General features: G+C 43.4%; 1 protein-coding gene and 1 long non-coding RNA gene across 7 annotated transcripts in view; one reads left to right on the forward strand and one right to left on the reverse strand.

Annotated features, from left to right (window-relative positions):
• Window positions 1-12,352, reverse strand: part of ADSS1 (adenylosuccinate synthase 1) — a 31,273-nt gene extending 18,921 nt beyond the window's left edge. Inside the window, exon 1 of the mRNA XM_075029709.1 lies at window positions 11,911-12,352. Coding sequence (XP_074885810.1) covers window positions 11,911-12,093 — 183 coding nt within the window. The 5' untranslated portion in view covers window positions 12,094-12,352. The remainder of the gene's footprint in view (window positions 1-11,910) is intronic.
• The window catches only part of LOC142031896 (uncharacterized), a 51,025-nt gene continuing 47,099 nt past the window's right edge, over window positions 11,586-15,511 (forward strand). For 5 of the 6 annotated variants that reach the window (XR_012650658.1, XR_012650659.1, XR_012650655.1 and 2 more), the window contains exon 1: window positions 11,587-11,735. This is a non-coding gene — a long non-coding RNA (uncharacterized LOC142031896). Of the gene's footprint in view, window positions 11,736-15,511 lie in introns of all 6 variants that reach the window. The other variant, XR_012650656.1, reaches the window with a different exon arrangement.

Raw genomic sequence — 15,511 nt, forward strand, 5'->3', positions numbered from 1 at the left:
CAGCTCTGGAACTGGTTTTGTGCATGGCTCATGTTGGTCTACATTTCCTAAACAAGTGTATTCTGAGTATATTTTTACAGCTCAATTAATTAAATTTTTACAATTATAATTAAAGTGGTAGCAGAACATTGAATTGCCCAGCAGACATGACCAAACTTGCAAAACATACTGCTGGTCTGATGAGACACTTTGTTTATTATCTGGTCATCTCAGTAATTTCTCACATTCAGTTTCATAGATATTCTAACAGCATACTGGCAGTCTAATAGCTCAGATATTAAAGATACCTAGTCCTTTTCCAATTTACTTGAGTTCTGGAAGTCAATATAGGGTCTATATGAGCCACTTCTTTTTCTAATGAAGTATAAGGGGAACCTAAAATCTTGTATGGGCTTAATCTGAAGATAACATGATTGAAGGTGCAGAGAACTACCCGCTACACTGCAACCATGTAAGCTCCCTTCTTTTCCTCAAATGGTATTTCATTAAAGCGGTGTCAACACTAACACACCTAGTGACAGCATTCTCTGGGCCCTCAGGATGCTTCCACTTGGACCAAGAGACCTCTGGTGTCTCTGCTTGGCCCTTGCTTCAAGTGCAGCTCTGCATAATGAGCTTCCATTCAATACCCAGACCCAGCTCACAGAATCTCTCCTGTGCACCACTGATCTCACCTGAATTTTATTTACCTTTCATCTCTAGAGTTGGTATCTGCCACCTTCTGTGCTTCTTTAAAAACTTCTCTAACAAAGGGAATGGTAAGGCAACAATTTCTGACAGATTAACCACCAGTGCCACTCTGGCATTATCTGCATTGCAAAATGATGGTACAACCAGAAATAACAATTAGCGTTTACTTCCAAAATCTGGGAAGCCTGGGCACTCCCATTAAACTAGTCTGGTGTGGGAAGTTCTGTTCCCAGGAAGGAACCACTAGGGCAGCTGCTGAAGCTCCAAAAGGCTAAGAGTGCAACCGGGATGACAGCAGCGTCTTGAACATTAGCATCCACTTCAACCTAAAACCTTCCTTACTGCTCCTGCAGTGATTCCAACATGTTCAGTAGCACTTGTGTCCCTCCTGTTAAGCCACTTTAATCTCTAGTGACTCTATTAAAACTGCAACAAATGCAGGAAACCTACCAGGTGCAGGTGATGGGAGCATCAATTACAGCAAACTGCAGGAATGAAGTGGGACTTGAGAACTAGAAAGTATTAAGCATGCCATAGACAACAGGATAGGTATCTTACTGTAGTAATAAAGAGACCTTAGTATCATTTAGGAAGCTCATCTTCAGAGAGTACACAAAAATCCTTCCTTTGAGGCACTGCCAAGGTACAGCAATACTTTTTGACTGTGCACCCATAACTGTTGTTCTTCATATCAGCTATATTAAAGTTTCAGAGCAGATAAATGCTTGTTTCTAACAGTATTTGGTAGGTGTTAAAGTTCTTCACATTTGAATCAGGCTCCTAAGACAAAATAACTTTCACTGAAGTCATTCATAGCCTGCAGTGGAAAATTAGTATTCAGCCTTTTGAAAGTACCTACACTGCTTAACATATCAGGTTTTATTAACTTCAAGAGTGCTAGAAGTTGAGGCTCTAGTAACAGTATTAAATATGTATAATTTCAATATATTTTGCCTAAGGAATGCTCTATTACCTTGTGGTGCTGCAAGCTATGCCTCCTTTCTTCTAAAATCCAGCAGACCACCAGCCATGTGGTTTAAATTCAACAACCTAAAATGCCTGTCATTCCAGGTTGGAAAACAGACTTTAAGTTAATAGAAAGAGCTGTAACAAGTTGTTTTAAAGAGCTGAACAACAGGAAACATATCAGGCATTATTTTCAGAGGACAGTAATCCTATATGTTGAGGTTGGGGGGGAGGGGGGGTTGTGTTAATTATTTTTGAAGAATGTTTAAGTTGGACTCAGATAAAAATTGGATTTTTTTCTGGAATATTTTAGTCTATATTTTCAGACTTCTAATAATCAAAGTGTAAAGTTACATATTGTCCCAGTACCAGAATGAGCTAGAAGAACTTAAGCTACCTCATAAAATATCCTAATGTTTTTTTCAGCACATTAGTTTATCTAAAAAGATGCATTTCCAAGCTTTTTATGTGCTGATCTGCTTGTGATACTGGATTCTTGCACTGAAGTGACGTACTTTGATTACTATTCCATAGTATGTGAACACAAGAACTGCATCAATACACTAAATGGAGAAGCTATTACATCTTACTAGCGTTAACAACTGTATGCTGGTATAAACACTATCTTTTAGGGAATTAATAATTATTATGAACAGGTTGGGAGAGGAGAACACATAGTCTTTACCTTTTTAGAACTTAAAAAAAGATGAGGAAACAAATCCACCTTCCAAAGTGCTCAGCCATTTAAAGGCTGGTGGTTTGTTTTGTATTGTTTTTGAAATAATCTCTATTCTCTGCAGTCAAAACATTCCAAGCTAGAAACAGAATTTCTATTCAGAGCAGCAGTGAGGCTGTTCAGTACCTACAGCAGGACTCCTTCCTCCCAGCTAGCCTTATGATACATGTTTGAATAGGAATGAAATGTGTCCTGATGCTCAGATGTGTTTCTGCCTGCTCTTGCTAGCCAGGTTCTGTGCAGGAGACTGCATTCTGCATATGTGGGAGGAGTGTTTCCAGATGGTTTGCTGGTTTCCACTGGTTAGCACATCTTTCAATTGCTCAGTGCTCCCCACAATGCCTAAACATAACTTGATCAACTAGATTGATATGAGAAATCATCAGAGCACACATAAAATGCCTTAAAACTTGATGATAGTTTCAAACTGTAACTAGAGGATGAACACAAAACAGGTATGTTTCTGAGGGGTCCCACAGTGATCTGTCCTCATCCTCTTCCAGTTACCAACATTAATCAATGCAATGGGGAAAAAACAGAAACTTGTTATTGAAGATCTGCAGCCAACACAACTATCATTTGAGAGGTTTAACAGCAGTACGCAGCAGCCTGAGCTCCTTAGCCAACTGGTATATGCAGTGAATCTACAAAATGTCATGACTAGGTTTAGACTAAATTAATTAGAATCAAAAAGGTAGGCCAAACTTTGGATGGGAGATATCTATGCTAGGAAGCATGTGGAGGTGTCCGAACAGTTTCAGTATTGGCCGATATGCCTAAAGTGAACCTCGCATATATAAATGGGAATATCAAGTAGGAGTAGAGAGATTGTATTACCTCCCCTTTTGGCAGTGGTGCAACTGCTTCTAGAATACTGTGTCCTTGGTGCTCGGACACAATTACAAGATGATCTCCTCTGGCATTATAATCTATGAATTTATAATCTATGAATTGGAATACCAGCTACAAACCAGCAGTTTGGGAAGTCTGCATCTGAAAACAAATGCTGATTCCTGTCTATCTCTTTTCATAGTAAGTGTCCCAGCTCTACTAATTCCATCCATTGATGAAGCAAAATATTCTCTGAAATTCAGCTGCATCTGCAGGCCAAATACCTCTCATCATACTGTGAAACAGACCACAAAATACTTCAGTTTTCTTATCTGGATTCAGTAATTTTCTTCCATTTATAGGATTTCATATGTGATTCTGAATAAACAAGAAGGAGCACTGTTACATAAATTGTTTCTTCTTCCTCTTTAAAATTTAATTAACGATGGCTATTTCTAACTTACATTAGCAACTGCCTGGAACTAACTTGAATAAATGTAGCTAATAAGTGTTACCAGCATAACTGGCTTTGACATGAACTTTATAATAATATAAATCCATTGCCTTTCACGGTATTTCTCGTGATTTACACCATTGTGAATGAGTTTAGAACATCATTGGTTTAAAGCAAAAATATCCAACACACAGACAAATGCAATGCATTAAGTGCTTTGAACACTCAGACCCTTAGACACAATGTCACAAAATCACCTGTGTGTGAAAACTTTTGTCAGGTAACTGAAAGTGCTGTACATTCCAGTTGGGAGGTTGCTGCCATAGGTGCTCATTATAGTTTCCTTTACTGGAAGTTTTTTCTTGCTAATTTTTCCAGTTAAACTATCACCTGATAGCACCCAACTCACCCCAACTCAGTTCCAAGAAGTGGGTCATAAGTTGGGTTTTTTTTTTTTCAAACCCAAGCCATTTGAAAGAGCTGGGTTAGGGAATAATGAGAAGTATACTTAGACCAGAAGAGCTGAGGGAGCAGTGATTTTTAAAGCTACGGTAGTGACAAAGGGCTGGAGTGAGTTCCAAGTATTTATCTCCTGACATCAGTTTGCATCAAATCTAGTTTGCCTTGCTCTTCTTCCCAAGGAATATATTTGCAATAATGGTTTCAAGTACGAACAACTCTGCACAGAACTGCTATGTCTGATTCCTGCATCTGTTCAAGTGTGCTCCTGCTGTGTCCCTTCTCACTGTCTCATAGAACGAACAAAATCCACAGGATCCCACCTTCCCAATCAAAGTAGTGATCTCTTCAAAAACTCCTGAATTCCCACAGAAGGAGACCTTCTAAAGCCTAATGAGATAATTAGTATGATTATAAACACAAACACTCTTGAGAAGAACTGAGCGAAACTTTTGACCTTTTAAAGAAATATATAAAATTATTTCTAGCACAAGTATCAAAACCTGAAGCTTATATCATATTTTGCACTAATGTAGTATTTTTCCTTTACTACAAATGAAAAGTGACCCTAACTTATATAGATACCTTGGTCTTCCTAAGTATCTGAAAAATGCAACTGGAAAAGCCAGGTCTAATTCAACTCAGGTTTTAAACAGCAGTCATTGTAGGCAAACTAGACACTCTTAAACTGCAGTTATTTTCTCTCAAACTGGATTTAGTGTTTTGTCAAACCACTTAAAAACAATATACTACAACAGACCACTACAACAAAACACACATTTAACTCCAGCAGAAGATGTAAAAAAAGTAATGAATTCAAGGTATATTGATAGAAAATTCTAAACTGGAAAAAGCATTCTGACTAATGTTAGCAGAATCCCAAAACAAAGGAAATCAAACATGAAAAACCTAGACATGTCTGCTCATCTTTAGTCCTCTCTTCTGAAGAAGTGTAGTCATGTCCCTGTGGGAAGTAATATGATCCATGGATATGAACATAACTTTTCTGATATCTGTAAACCAGTTAACAACAGCTAGTGAGTTACAACAGGAATGAAATAGAACAGATGTCATTTCAGCTTAATTTTCAGCTGCTTTCTTTTGATGCTTGTAGAGGATAATAAATTCATCAAGCTTTATAAAGGGGATTGAAAATTAAGCTTGCTTTCTTATGGAGATTTGGAAACTTTAAACCTGACCTTCTCATACAGTATTTATAATCCTGGTGGTCCTGACATGATCTCGCTGATGCCCAAAGGAGAGGCTAGTTTAAAATAGCAGTGTCACCATGTTGTTCTAAAGCCTAAAATGATATAGTGTAGCATGTAAGTATGTATAACCAAAATGAAAAATAAAATTTGGATAAAATACCTTATAAGTGTCAGATTGCTACAAAAAAAAAATCCAATTTTGAAAGAGTGGAATTCTTTATTGTAGCTAAGGAAACCACTCACACTTAATGAACCCTCTCCTTTGTCGAATAGCAAAATAAAACCTACTTGCTCTTTTGCAGGGAAACTTGCAAAAAAATTACTTAGAAAGAAATATGCCTGTATGAATCTACATGTATGTGCAAATGGGATTATCAACCTTCCCAAACATTAGAGAAATCAAAACCGACAGTCTTGCAGTCACTGCACACTCATGACTCCAAGGTCATCAATCTCTTCACTGAAGATCATCAGGCAGTAAATCATTAGGAGATTAAAGTCTTTACATACTACTTTATCTTGTAGGGAGAAATTATACTAAATATCAGGGTTAAATCTTACTTAAAGAAGAGCAACACATGATACATACACACAGAGAAAAATAGTAGCCATCAAGCCCCTCTAACTCCACGTAATCATCACGTAAAACTGCCCTAATTTAATCCCCGTTGCAAACAGTTCCAGCAGCCCATGATCAATAGGGACAGTCACAACAACGTGTGGCTGCTTTGCCCTGCCATGTCAGCAGCAAAACAGAGGAACAAAGGAAACCACCCTGTCTCGCACCTAAACCACTGAGAAAAACTTCTCGTCTGGCATTTCTGCCACGTTTGGTTTTTATTATTCGATCACTTGCCCACAGTATATTCCTTTGCATTCTTCAAAGCACCATTTCTAACACATATGGTATTTACTTTGCATTCATCAAAACACTAGAACAAGGAAATAAGGAAACTGGCAATAATATGCAAGTTATTTGTATCACAAGCATTGGGCACACCCCTTCACCCTTTCCTAGGTTGTTCTTTAATGTCGCAATGGTATCTCAAACCCAAAATGTTGCTAGGCTTTTCTTACCGGTTAGCCCCTCTCAATCTTATTTGTTAACATCCACTACATCAAGAAAACTTGCCACTCAACGTCCTTGGTGTATGACTTGGTTAAATCTCTTTGGTCCAAATGACTGCAAACTACTCAACCACAGAAGATCTTAACAGCAAGTTTTTCTGGTACCTTTTTCAACCTCCTCAGCTTTTCTTCAGTATTAACATCAACTATAATTTTTGTCCATCTGTCTCAAAAGATCAGACGATCCCTTTTTAAAACCAAAGTAATTCTTAATTTGAAAGCACACTGACTTGGGTAGAGGAAATGTTTTTAAAAGTTACTAGATATTTAGTGAAAAATAAAAGCACATTAATATGAGAAACTTAAGGAATCTAATACCAGCTCCTCTTATTGCAGTCACATTCTTACAATTTGGTGTTGTTTCTTCAATGCCAGTTCTTAAGGGAACGCTGCTAACATCAGGCAGATTGTTTCCAGACTTCCAGAAGGCAGAAGTGTCACAGATCTGACACATCCAGCACTGCATTGGGCAACACTGTAATAGCAGTGCCAAATGAAGGCTTAAAAAAATCTTAAAAACTGTCTTGGACTAGTCCCTTCTGCTGAATCATTGTCACAGGTTTCGGTATGAAGTGAAGGAAAGACATGCATTTATGCCGCAACTGTTTTCCCAATCTATTCAGTAACCAAGATCAAACCCACTGCAGGTAATGATTATTATCACAGGGGTTCTACTAATTTACTAGCAATATTTTTTGTATCCTTCACACTCAGCTTTTGGAAAATCTTTTTCTCTTTCCTCCCCTTCAAATTTTTTATCAAATTGTTTATGGGGCATTTTCCTATAGTGCTTTTGGATGTTTTGTTGAAAAACAATTTATTGCACAAGAAAACTTCATTTGGAAAGGCAGAATTGTTTACTCTTCATTACAATAGGAATTCCTAGACATTCTTGGCACACACCTAAATTATAAAAGAGGAAGTGTTTCATGAGTAATTTACCATTATTGGCAAAGATGCATGGTAATTCTCCTGCCATATATGACAATACACGCTATTTCCTTTTCCATTCATACCCATACAGAACTGTTCAGTAAACATGTTCAGTAAAAAGTTATTATTACAAGTGTACCTTATGTAATCTTTGCTTAAGGAAACAGCTAGAACTGTATAACCACCAGCTGCCCTCAGGTAACTGTGAGCTTACTACAGCAGTTCTATGTATGACTTTTTAGGAATATATCTAAAAGTGGTGCCTCTGGAGGTACATCACCTCGGCAGTTGTGACAGTTGACTATTTGTTTGATCATGCTCCAAAGCAGATCTGAGAAATTATCTAATTAAAAACCAGGTAGATAAGACCAGTCACAAGATCTAGTTTTGAAGGCAGCCACACAACAACATATGCGGTGATGTGAGAAACGTACAGCTGGAATGAGAGCTGCCACTGAAGAAATCACGATCCAAAGCCATGTTTTGAACAATGCCAAACCTCTCTTCATCAATATGATTACACGTATCCAAATTACTTAAGCTTACATTAGGAATTCTTGTTCTGTGACAGCATACTAAGAGGCTAGGTAAAAAGTGAACTTCCCTCTATATATCTGATATCCTATCAGTTAAAAGCTTTTAACAAATGCACAAACTCTGTCTTTAAAGGAAACATCAAAATGAAACATCTGCAGGCGAATTCTTTGATTGTACCCTTCCCTGAAAATATACCAGGGATTAAAAGTATTGCACAGCATAATGTGACGGTTCTATGCCCCAGGAGGCCACAGTAAGAAAGAAGTATTAGCCTCTATCGTTCTGCTTCTGAATGACTTTGCTTGCTGAAAGGGCAATTTAGAGGAAAAACGTTCTTGATGTTCTCCATTAATAGCCCGAACTTAGACAAACCTACTTAGTTCTTTAACAGCCTTAAACTTCCTGTTATTCATTTATTTAGAAATACCTTTTCCGCTTGTTTATATGGGTGTGCATGCGCCAGTGCATCTAGTATTTTAATGAAAGCAGTCTGTGAAAAGTTTTGTTCAGCATCATCTGTGAGAATATCCAGATACCTTTTACCCTTATTGAAAAATCCCCTTTAACAAAGAATGCTTCAAGTATACAGATTAAATGAAATCAATTACTTCGGGTGAACTAAGATTTCATATTTAAACATGTCACATATTTCAGTGTTGCTAACGTGAAAAATGAAGTGAATTATGGAGTGTACTGTCATTCGTTTGGATTTAGACTGTGTATAATTTAAGTACTGAGAAAGACTGAAACAACGTGATCAACAAATTGAGACTCTTCAATTCATGTGAATTAAATTTTGAAAGCTCAGTAAAATTAAGCAGGCTGCGGTTTTAATGCACCATTTTCTTTATTTAACATATTCTGAAGCTTCGCCTGTGCCTGTGAAGGACTTCCTATTCCCATTTGCCTGCCTGCCTTTCTTTCCAGTATCCCAGGAAATACCATTTCATTTCCTCTGTAGCAATCCAGCTGTCACAGATTTTTCTCACGAAATCAACACACTAAAAATACTTGAGAAACATTTAATGAAAATTATTTCCTTTCACAGAAATATTAGGGAGCTACTATTTTGAGAAAGCTCTTCAAACTCAAATTTGGCCCTGAATTGAAATTCTTATTCAGATGGGGGGGGAACGGACACCCCACCTTTTTAAAAATGTTAGCTCAAAGAGTAACCTGTGGGGATGAAGAATTAACCTAGCTGAGACATTGTTTCAAAAGAGTATAAACATCCCCCTTTCAGACATTAATTTTCTAGCTTTCCCTACATACATTGTGCTGAGGAATAAAACAAGCTGTTGAACACCATTTCCATCAACGTCTCAGAAAATGGAGTGGACAGGAAGTAACATTGTCAATCATCATATTCTAAAACATAAAAAATTCCCTGTGGAAATTTTTCTGATATTTTTGCCAAAGTCTCGTCTCTAATAAGGGAGACCTTCAGTGTTTCTTGTTTAAGCAATCTCTTCTTGTCCCCAAGTGCTATTGCACTAAGAAAGTTTTTCTTAGTTTCTAGGAGGAATGTGAAGCAAGCAAGATTCTGGACCAAACACTGATGTTTTCCACGGCAATACGCAGCATTAATGAAGTCCCTCTCAAACTGATTATGCCTATAAGTTAATGACCTACCATTATCACACTGAGAGAACTCATCAGTACTGTCCACATGCTTAGATATGTGAATATCTTTACTAAACCTTAACAGTCCCATCTGAGTTCTAACAGAGGCAAAAATCATAAACCTTTATCCGCTTGCATGATTGGCTTTGAAAGTATGAAATATTAAATTATTAAAATGGCATCTTTTCAAAAAGCATCCTCAAAATTGCCAAATGCACAAACCCCTCACTTAAGTATTAAACCCCCCCCCCACTTAAGTCATATAATTTTTGCTACTCAAAAGTAAATGTTTACCCATATTTTACCTTTCAAAGGTTTTATATTCTTCCCTAAACTCTAATCCTGAAGACGCTTCCATTAAATCAGTGTATTAGTAATCCTACCGTAGTCTCATACACACAGTGTGTGTGCACGTGTATCAGTGAACACTGTTCTGAAAAGAGCCCAGAGCTCTTCTAGATCCACCTGCCTTCCATCCATCCCGCTCTCATCATCAGGCTACAGAAAGATGATCTAGATGTGCCCACCAGCATATTAAACCATCTAAGCCATCTACCCTGTTCTTAACACACTAACCCTTCTGGCATGCTCACACACACAGAGTCCTGTATCCTTCAAAGGGTATTCTGAGGCTACACCTGGGGGCCATGCTTGCAAATTAGTTCTCTGGATGGACAGCAAATCCGTCCTGGAAGCAGCCTCAGGGCATCCCTCAAAAGCGGGTCTAAAAAGAACCAATATGACCTATTGCAGTAATAACAGTAAACCCATGAGAAAGCACTGTTTGACTGGGGCCTATATGAAATGCTCCTCCTCAGCTAAAACTTTTGTGCTTTTTTTTTTTTTCCTCACCAAAGCAATTATGAGACCTGTGTTTAAATTCCTAGCAACACATTATTAGGGGGGAAGGAGGAAATAAAGATAGAAAAATAGCTATAGTCCTGATAATACATATTCATTAGCTAACTTTTGCAGGGAAACTTCTCCCCAAGGTGATTCAAGATCTTGGGAGTTTAATGTCCCAATTGAAAATACTTCCTCCACCTTCTAAATAGTTAACTTGCATGACAGCACTTATTTACATAATATACTTAATTACACAAACGTCCTTGGATTTATCATCTTGGATTCAAGGATATCTGTAGCTTTTCAGTAGCTATCACATTTTAAGGCAGGAGAAATTTCATGGTACGTACCAGCTGAGCCAGACTAAGCTGACTACTTACTACTGTGGTCACACAGTTTACAGGGACAACCAAACAGAGTATTAGCTGTATTGGTCTAATATGTTCATAATTTATGTTTGAAAACAGTTCTTTTAACAGTTATTACTGTGATTACTAATTTTTGTGCCTAATTTGGTTTCTACTAGGCAAATAGATCGTTTTAAGAATCCCTGCATTATATTCAATTCAAAAATACATATGAGCAAAGGCAGGTAAGATGCTCCCTTTTTTCATCAAACTGTTTAAATCTTGTACTTTTACGTAACTTGTTTTCTCCATTTTACTCACGCTCCATTTAAAAAGTATTTTTAGAATAAACTTCCAGGCGTTTTACAGGGAACACAACCTGCGTCTCCAAAAAAAAAAAAAAAAAAAAAAAAAGCCCCCGCAGTAAAACTTCGGAAAACTCATGCTGTTTATTAGCAGCTGGACTTCAAGCCGGCTCATACCGTTTTTCTCCCGGAGGAACAACAAGCCCGGGGACACCAAACCCCTTACAGGCAGCCTTACAGCCTCGCAAGCAGCTGACCCCACCCCAGGCCCCGGGGCTTTGCTTCCCAACACAACCCAGGGCCGGGAAGGAAGGGCCGGGAAGCGTCCGGAGCGCGGCCCCCCCTCCCTCCCTCCCCGGGCGGCGGCGGGGGGCAGCAGCGGGCCCCGGCCCCGGGCAGACGGCCCCTGTGTCCCCCCCACCTCGCCTGCCGGCACCTCGGGATCTTGTGTCGCTTATCGTGAAGGGTCAGCTATTTATATTTATAGTTCGGGGCTTTTTCTTTCCGAGTGGCATTTCGAGGCGCAGGCGGGGAGGGTTGGGGGGGGTACGGGGAGCCCTGCGGGGCGCGTTCGCGTCCCACCGCTCGCCGCGGGAGAGGGGACGGGGAGGAGGAGTGCGGAGCGGGGAGGGGAGGAAGACCACCAACGGGAGAGAGGAGCGGCAGGAGGTGAGGGCAGGCAGGCGGCGGGGGAGAAAAGGGAGAGCGGCACGGGAGGGAGAGGGGACCCGCGGGGGAAGGAGGGCGCCGGGCTGAAGGGAGCGGGGGCGAAGCGGGGGCCGAGGAGAGCACGGAACGCGGGGCGGGGGAGCGGCGGGCAGAGCCGGCCCGGCCCGGCACCCACCTGGCACCGGCACACAATGTCCGACTCGGTGGCCAGCAGGTCGACCACCTTGCCCTTGCCTTCGTCCCCCCACTGCGCCCCCAGCACCACCGTCACTTTGTTACCGCCCGGCTCGCTGCGCGCCCGCTTGAGCCCGCCGCCGGGGTGGCTGCTGCGGTCGTTGGACGCCCGGGTGCCCGACATGGTTGGGAGGGTGGCTGGAGCCGCCGCCTCGCTCTGCCTCGCTCCCCCGCCGGCGCCGAGCCCAGCCCCCTGCGCGCTGCCCGCGCCGCGCCGCCGCCGCCGGCCTTTAACGGCGCCGCCGCCGCCCGCCCCGCGCGGCGCGCTGACGTGCGGGTCCGGCTGCCCCGCCGGCCTCGGCCGCCCCGCGCGGGCGTACCCACACGCGCACGGTCTCCACGCGCACGGTCTCTCACACACACACGCACGCACGCACGCACGCGCGGTCTCCACACGCACGGTCTCACACAAACACAAACGCACGCGCGGTCTCCACACACACGGTCTCACACACACGCAGTCTCACACGCGCGCGGTCTCCACACACACGCAGTCTCACACACACGCGCGGTCTCCACACACACGGTCTCACACACACGCAGTCTCACACACACACACGCGCGGTCTCCACACACACGCAGCGTCACACACACACACGCGCGGTCTCCACACACACGCAGTCTCACACACACACACGCGCGGTCTCCACACACACGCAGTCTCACACACACGCGCGGTCTCCACACACACGCAGTCTCACACACACACGCAGTGTCACACACACACACGCGCGGTCTCCACACACACGCAGTCTCACACACACACACACGCGGTCTCCACACACACGCAGTCTCAAACACACGCGCGGTCTCCACACACACGCAGTCTCACACACACACACGCGCGGTCTCCACACACACGCAGTGTCACACACACACGCGCGGTCTCCACACACACGCAGTCTCACACACACACGCGCGGTCTCACACACACACACGTGCGGTCTCCACACACACGCAGTCTCAAACACACGTGCGGTCTCCACACACACGCAGTCTCAAACACACACACACGCGCGCGGTCTCCACACAGGCAGTCTCCACACACACGCACCGTCTCTGCACACACACACACACAGTCGTCTCCTCACAGGCGCACACCGACCTCTGAGGCACGGGGGGGGGGGGGGGCTGTGGCGCTGTGAGGCAAGCGCAGCCCTGAGGCAGGCGTGTGACAGGGGCAGCTCGGAGGGACGTGGGCCTGTGTCACATGCTTGTCTGAGGCAGCCGGGCCTGTGGCACGGACAGACAGACACGTTGGGCTGAGTCACGCGGGGCTGTGTCGCTGCGAGGCACGCTCATGCGAGGGTCCGTGGCCTGCGGCTGTCTCGCTCTGACGTGGGTCTGAGGCGCGTGGCTGTGTGACGGAGAGACACAACACATGGGCCCGAGGCGCGTGGCTGTCACGGCGGTCTGAGGGCCGTGGGGCTGTGTCACGGGGACGTACGGACACGTGCCGTCCTGAGGTGCGTGACTGTCGCTGTGAGACACACGAGCAGTGCTGAGGGGTGCGTGACAGTGACACCACGAGACGGACCCACGCGCTCGTCTTAGGCGCAGGGGCTGTGTCACTGTGAGACACATGCAGAATCCTGAGGCGCCTGAGCCTGTGTCGCTGCCAGGCGGACGCTGTCCTGAGGAACATGGGCCCGTGTCACTGCCAGACAGAGGTTTCTCTGAGGCATTTGGGGCTGTCGCTGTTAGACACGCTGAGAATTGCACACGCAGAGTAGCTTGACACGCGCACAGGTACACTCAGAGTACCCTGTGATACCTAACAGTCAAAAGGAGAAGGACAGGCACACAGGCTACTCCAGCATTCACGGGTCATGAGACGCAAACATCTACCCGCTGGCCCGAGAAACATGGGCAGGCGCACTTTGAGTTTGACAGACACACACACCAGCCTAAAATACATACGACTGTTTTCCTGAACTGGCACAAACCCCGTTGACAGGCACATGCATACCCTGTCCCGGTGGCCTGAGACACCCGAGACCGTTCCAGCAAGGCACACATGCACACCCACACATACGCTCACACACTGACCTGAAAAAACAGGACCGTCACCGTGAGACAAATAAACAAGCGAGGCACGTGGAGCTGTGTCACAGGGACAGATTTATGCGCCCGCTTCCCTGGTGTGACAGGCGAACAGGCAGTGCCTGGCACTCATAACCCTTTCCCCATGCACGAGCCATATGCTAGGCTTGACTTTTTCTGTAACACGTGTTTCTAGCTCCAGGTATGCGGCACCACGTCCTTAAAAAAAGCAACTTGAAAAGTGTAAGCTTACGGACCAGTCTGAGGCACATGCAACTGTGTTAGTATGAGGCATATATATGCACATACATGCCTGCACACGCATGCACAGAAGCAAAACACCAGCAGAACATACCAGGCTGCAGCTTCAGACAGGAAGAACTGCACCAGCCGCTGCTTGCGTGCTCCTCCTGGCAAATGCATGCGTGTGATTCCTACCAAGAAAGCAAGTGACAGAAATTCAGCATTTTCAAGTAACGCATTCCTTCTCTTACACTGTGGCTCAGACAAGATGCCATGATATATGTGAGATGACACGAGCACTTTGTGTATGCAGTGGTCAAAATGCAGAAGGGCACTTACACAATCCATTACTCTGGTATAAGGGTGAAAAGAAAGTACTGGAATACTCGAATGAACTCCTCAGAAATAAAAATACAGCAGCATGTACAGCACATTTCAAATGTGCGTATGGCGGCTCCGTATGTGTGCATGTATGCATATACACAAGCATCTACCCATGTACATACACATACAGGTATGCATTTACATATGTGCATATATAGAAATAGTGTAGAACATATTCCAGACTCCAGCACCTTGTAAGCATTCATGGTGGCAAACAGAGCAGAGATATGCTCTACTTCATTTCTAGCATTTGCAGTATTTCCTCTAGGAAAAGGAGGTAGGGAAGATTTAACACTCTGTATGCTCCAGCTGAGTATTTAGCATCGATTGATGAAGGTGATAAATATGGAAGAGAAGACTTGGAAGGGAGCTCCTGATGTTTGAGCCTAGTTTCCCCTGCTACTGCAGTTAACTAAGTTATACAACACCTCGCTGTTCCTAGTGAATAACTGTTCCAGAGCTGTTCTGGTTAGAAGCCTCTGCTAATTTCCATCCTTCTGGCCAATTTATATCCTTATGTTCTGTGCTGACATTGCCATTTAGTTTAAATACTTCTTCCTCTCCCTTTCCTTTGTATGTATTTATAGAAGGAATTACATCCAGTCACTGGCTTTGTTTTGCTTGACAGAAGAAGGCAAGGTTTTTCACTCTTTTCCTCTAAAGACCAGCTCTCAATTTGCTGGTCGTTCTCATCTGCCTGCCCTGCACCTGTTCTGGATTTGGTTCATGTGTCTTGGATAAGGGTGGCTACAATTGTATGCTATGGTCCATGTCAAGTTCCCTAGTGCCCTCTACATGGGAATTAACATCTTCTCATTTCAGCTGGAAGGGTCTCACCTAAGACATTCCTGGACTTGTCAAGTTCCACATAT

The sequence above is a fragment of the Buteo buteo genome, chromosome 6 (assembly GCF_964188355.1).
Source record: "Buteo buteo chromosome 6, bButBut1.hap1.1, whole genome shotgun sequence".
NCBI classification, from domain to species: Eukaryota; Metazoa; Chordata; class Aves; order Accipitriformes; family Accipitridae; genus Buteo; species Buteo buteo.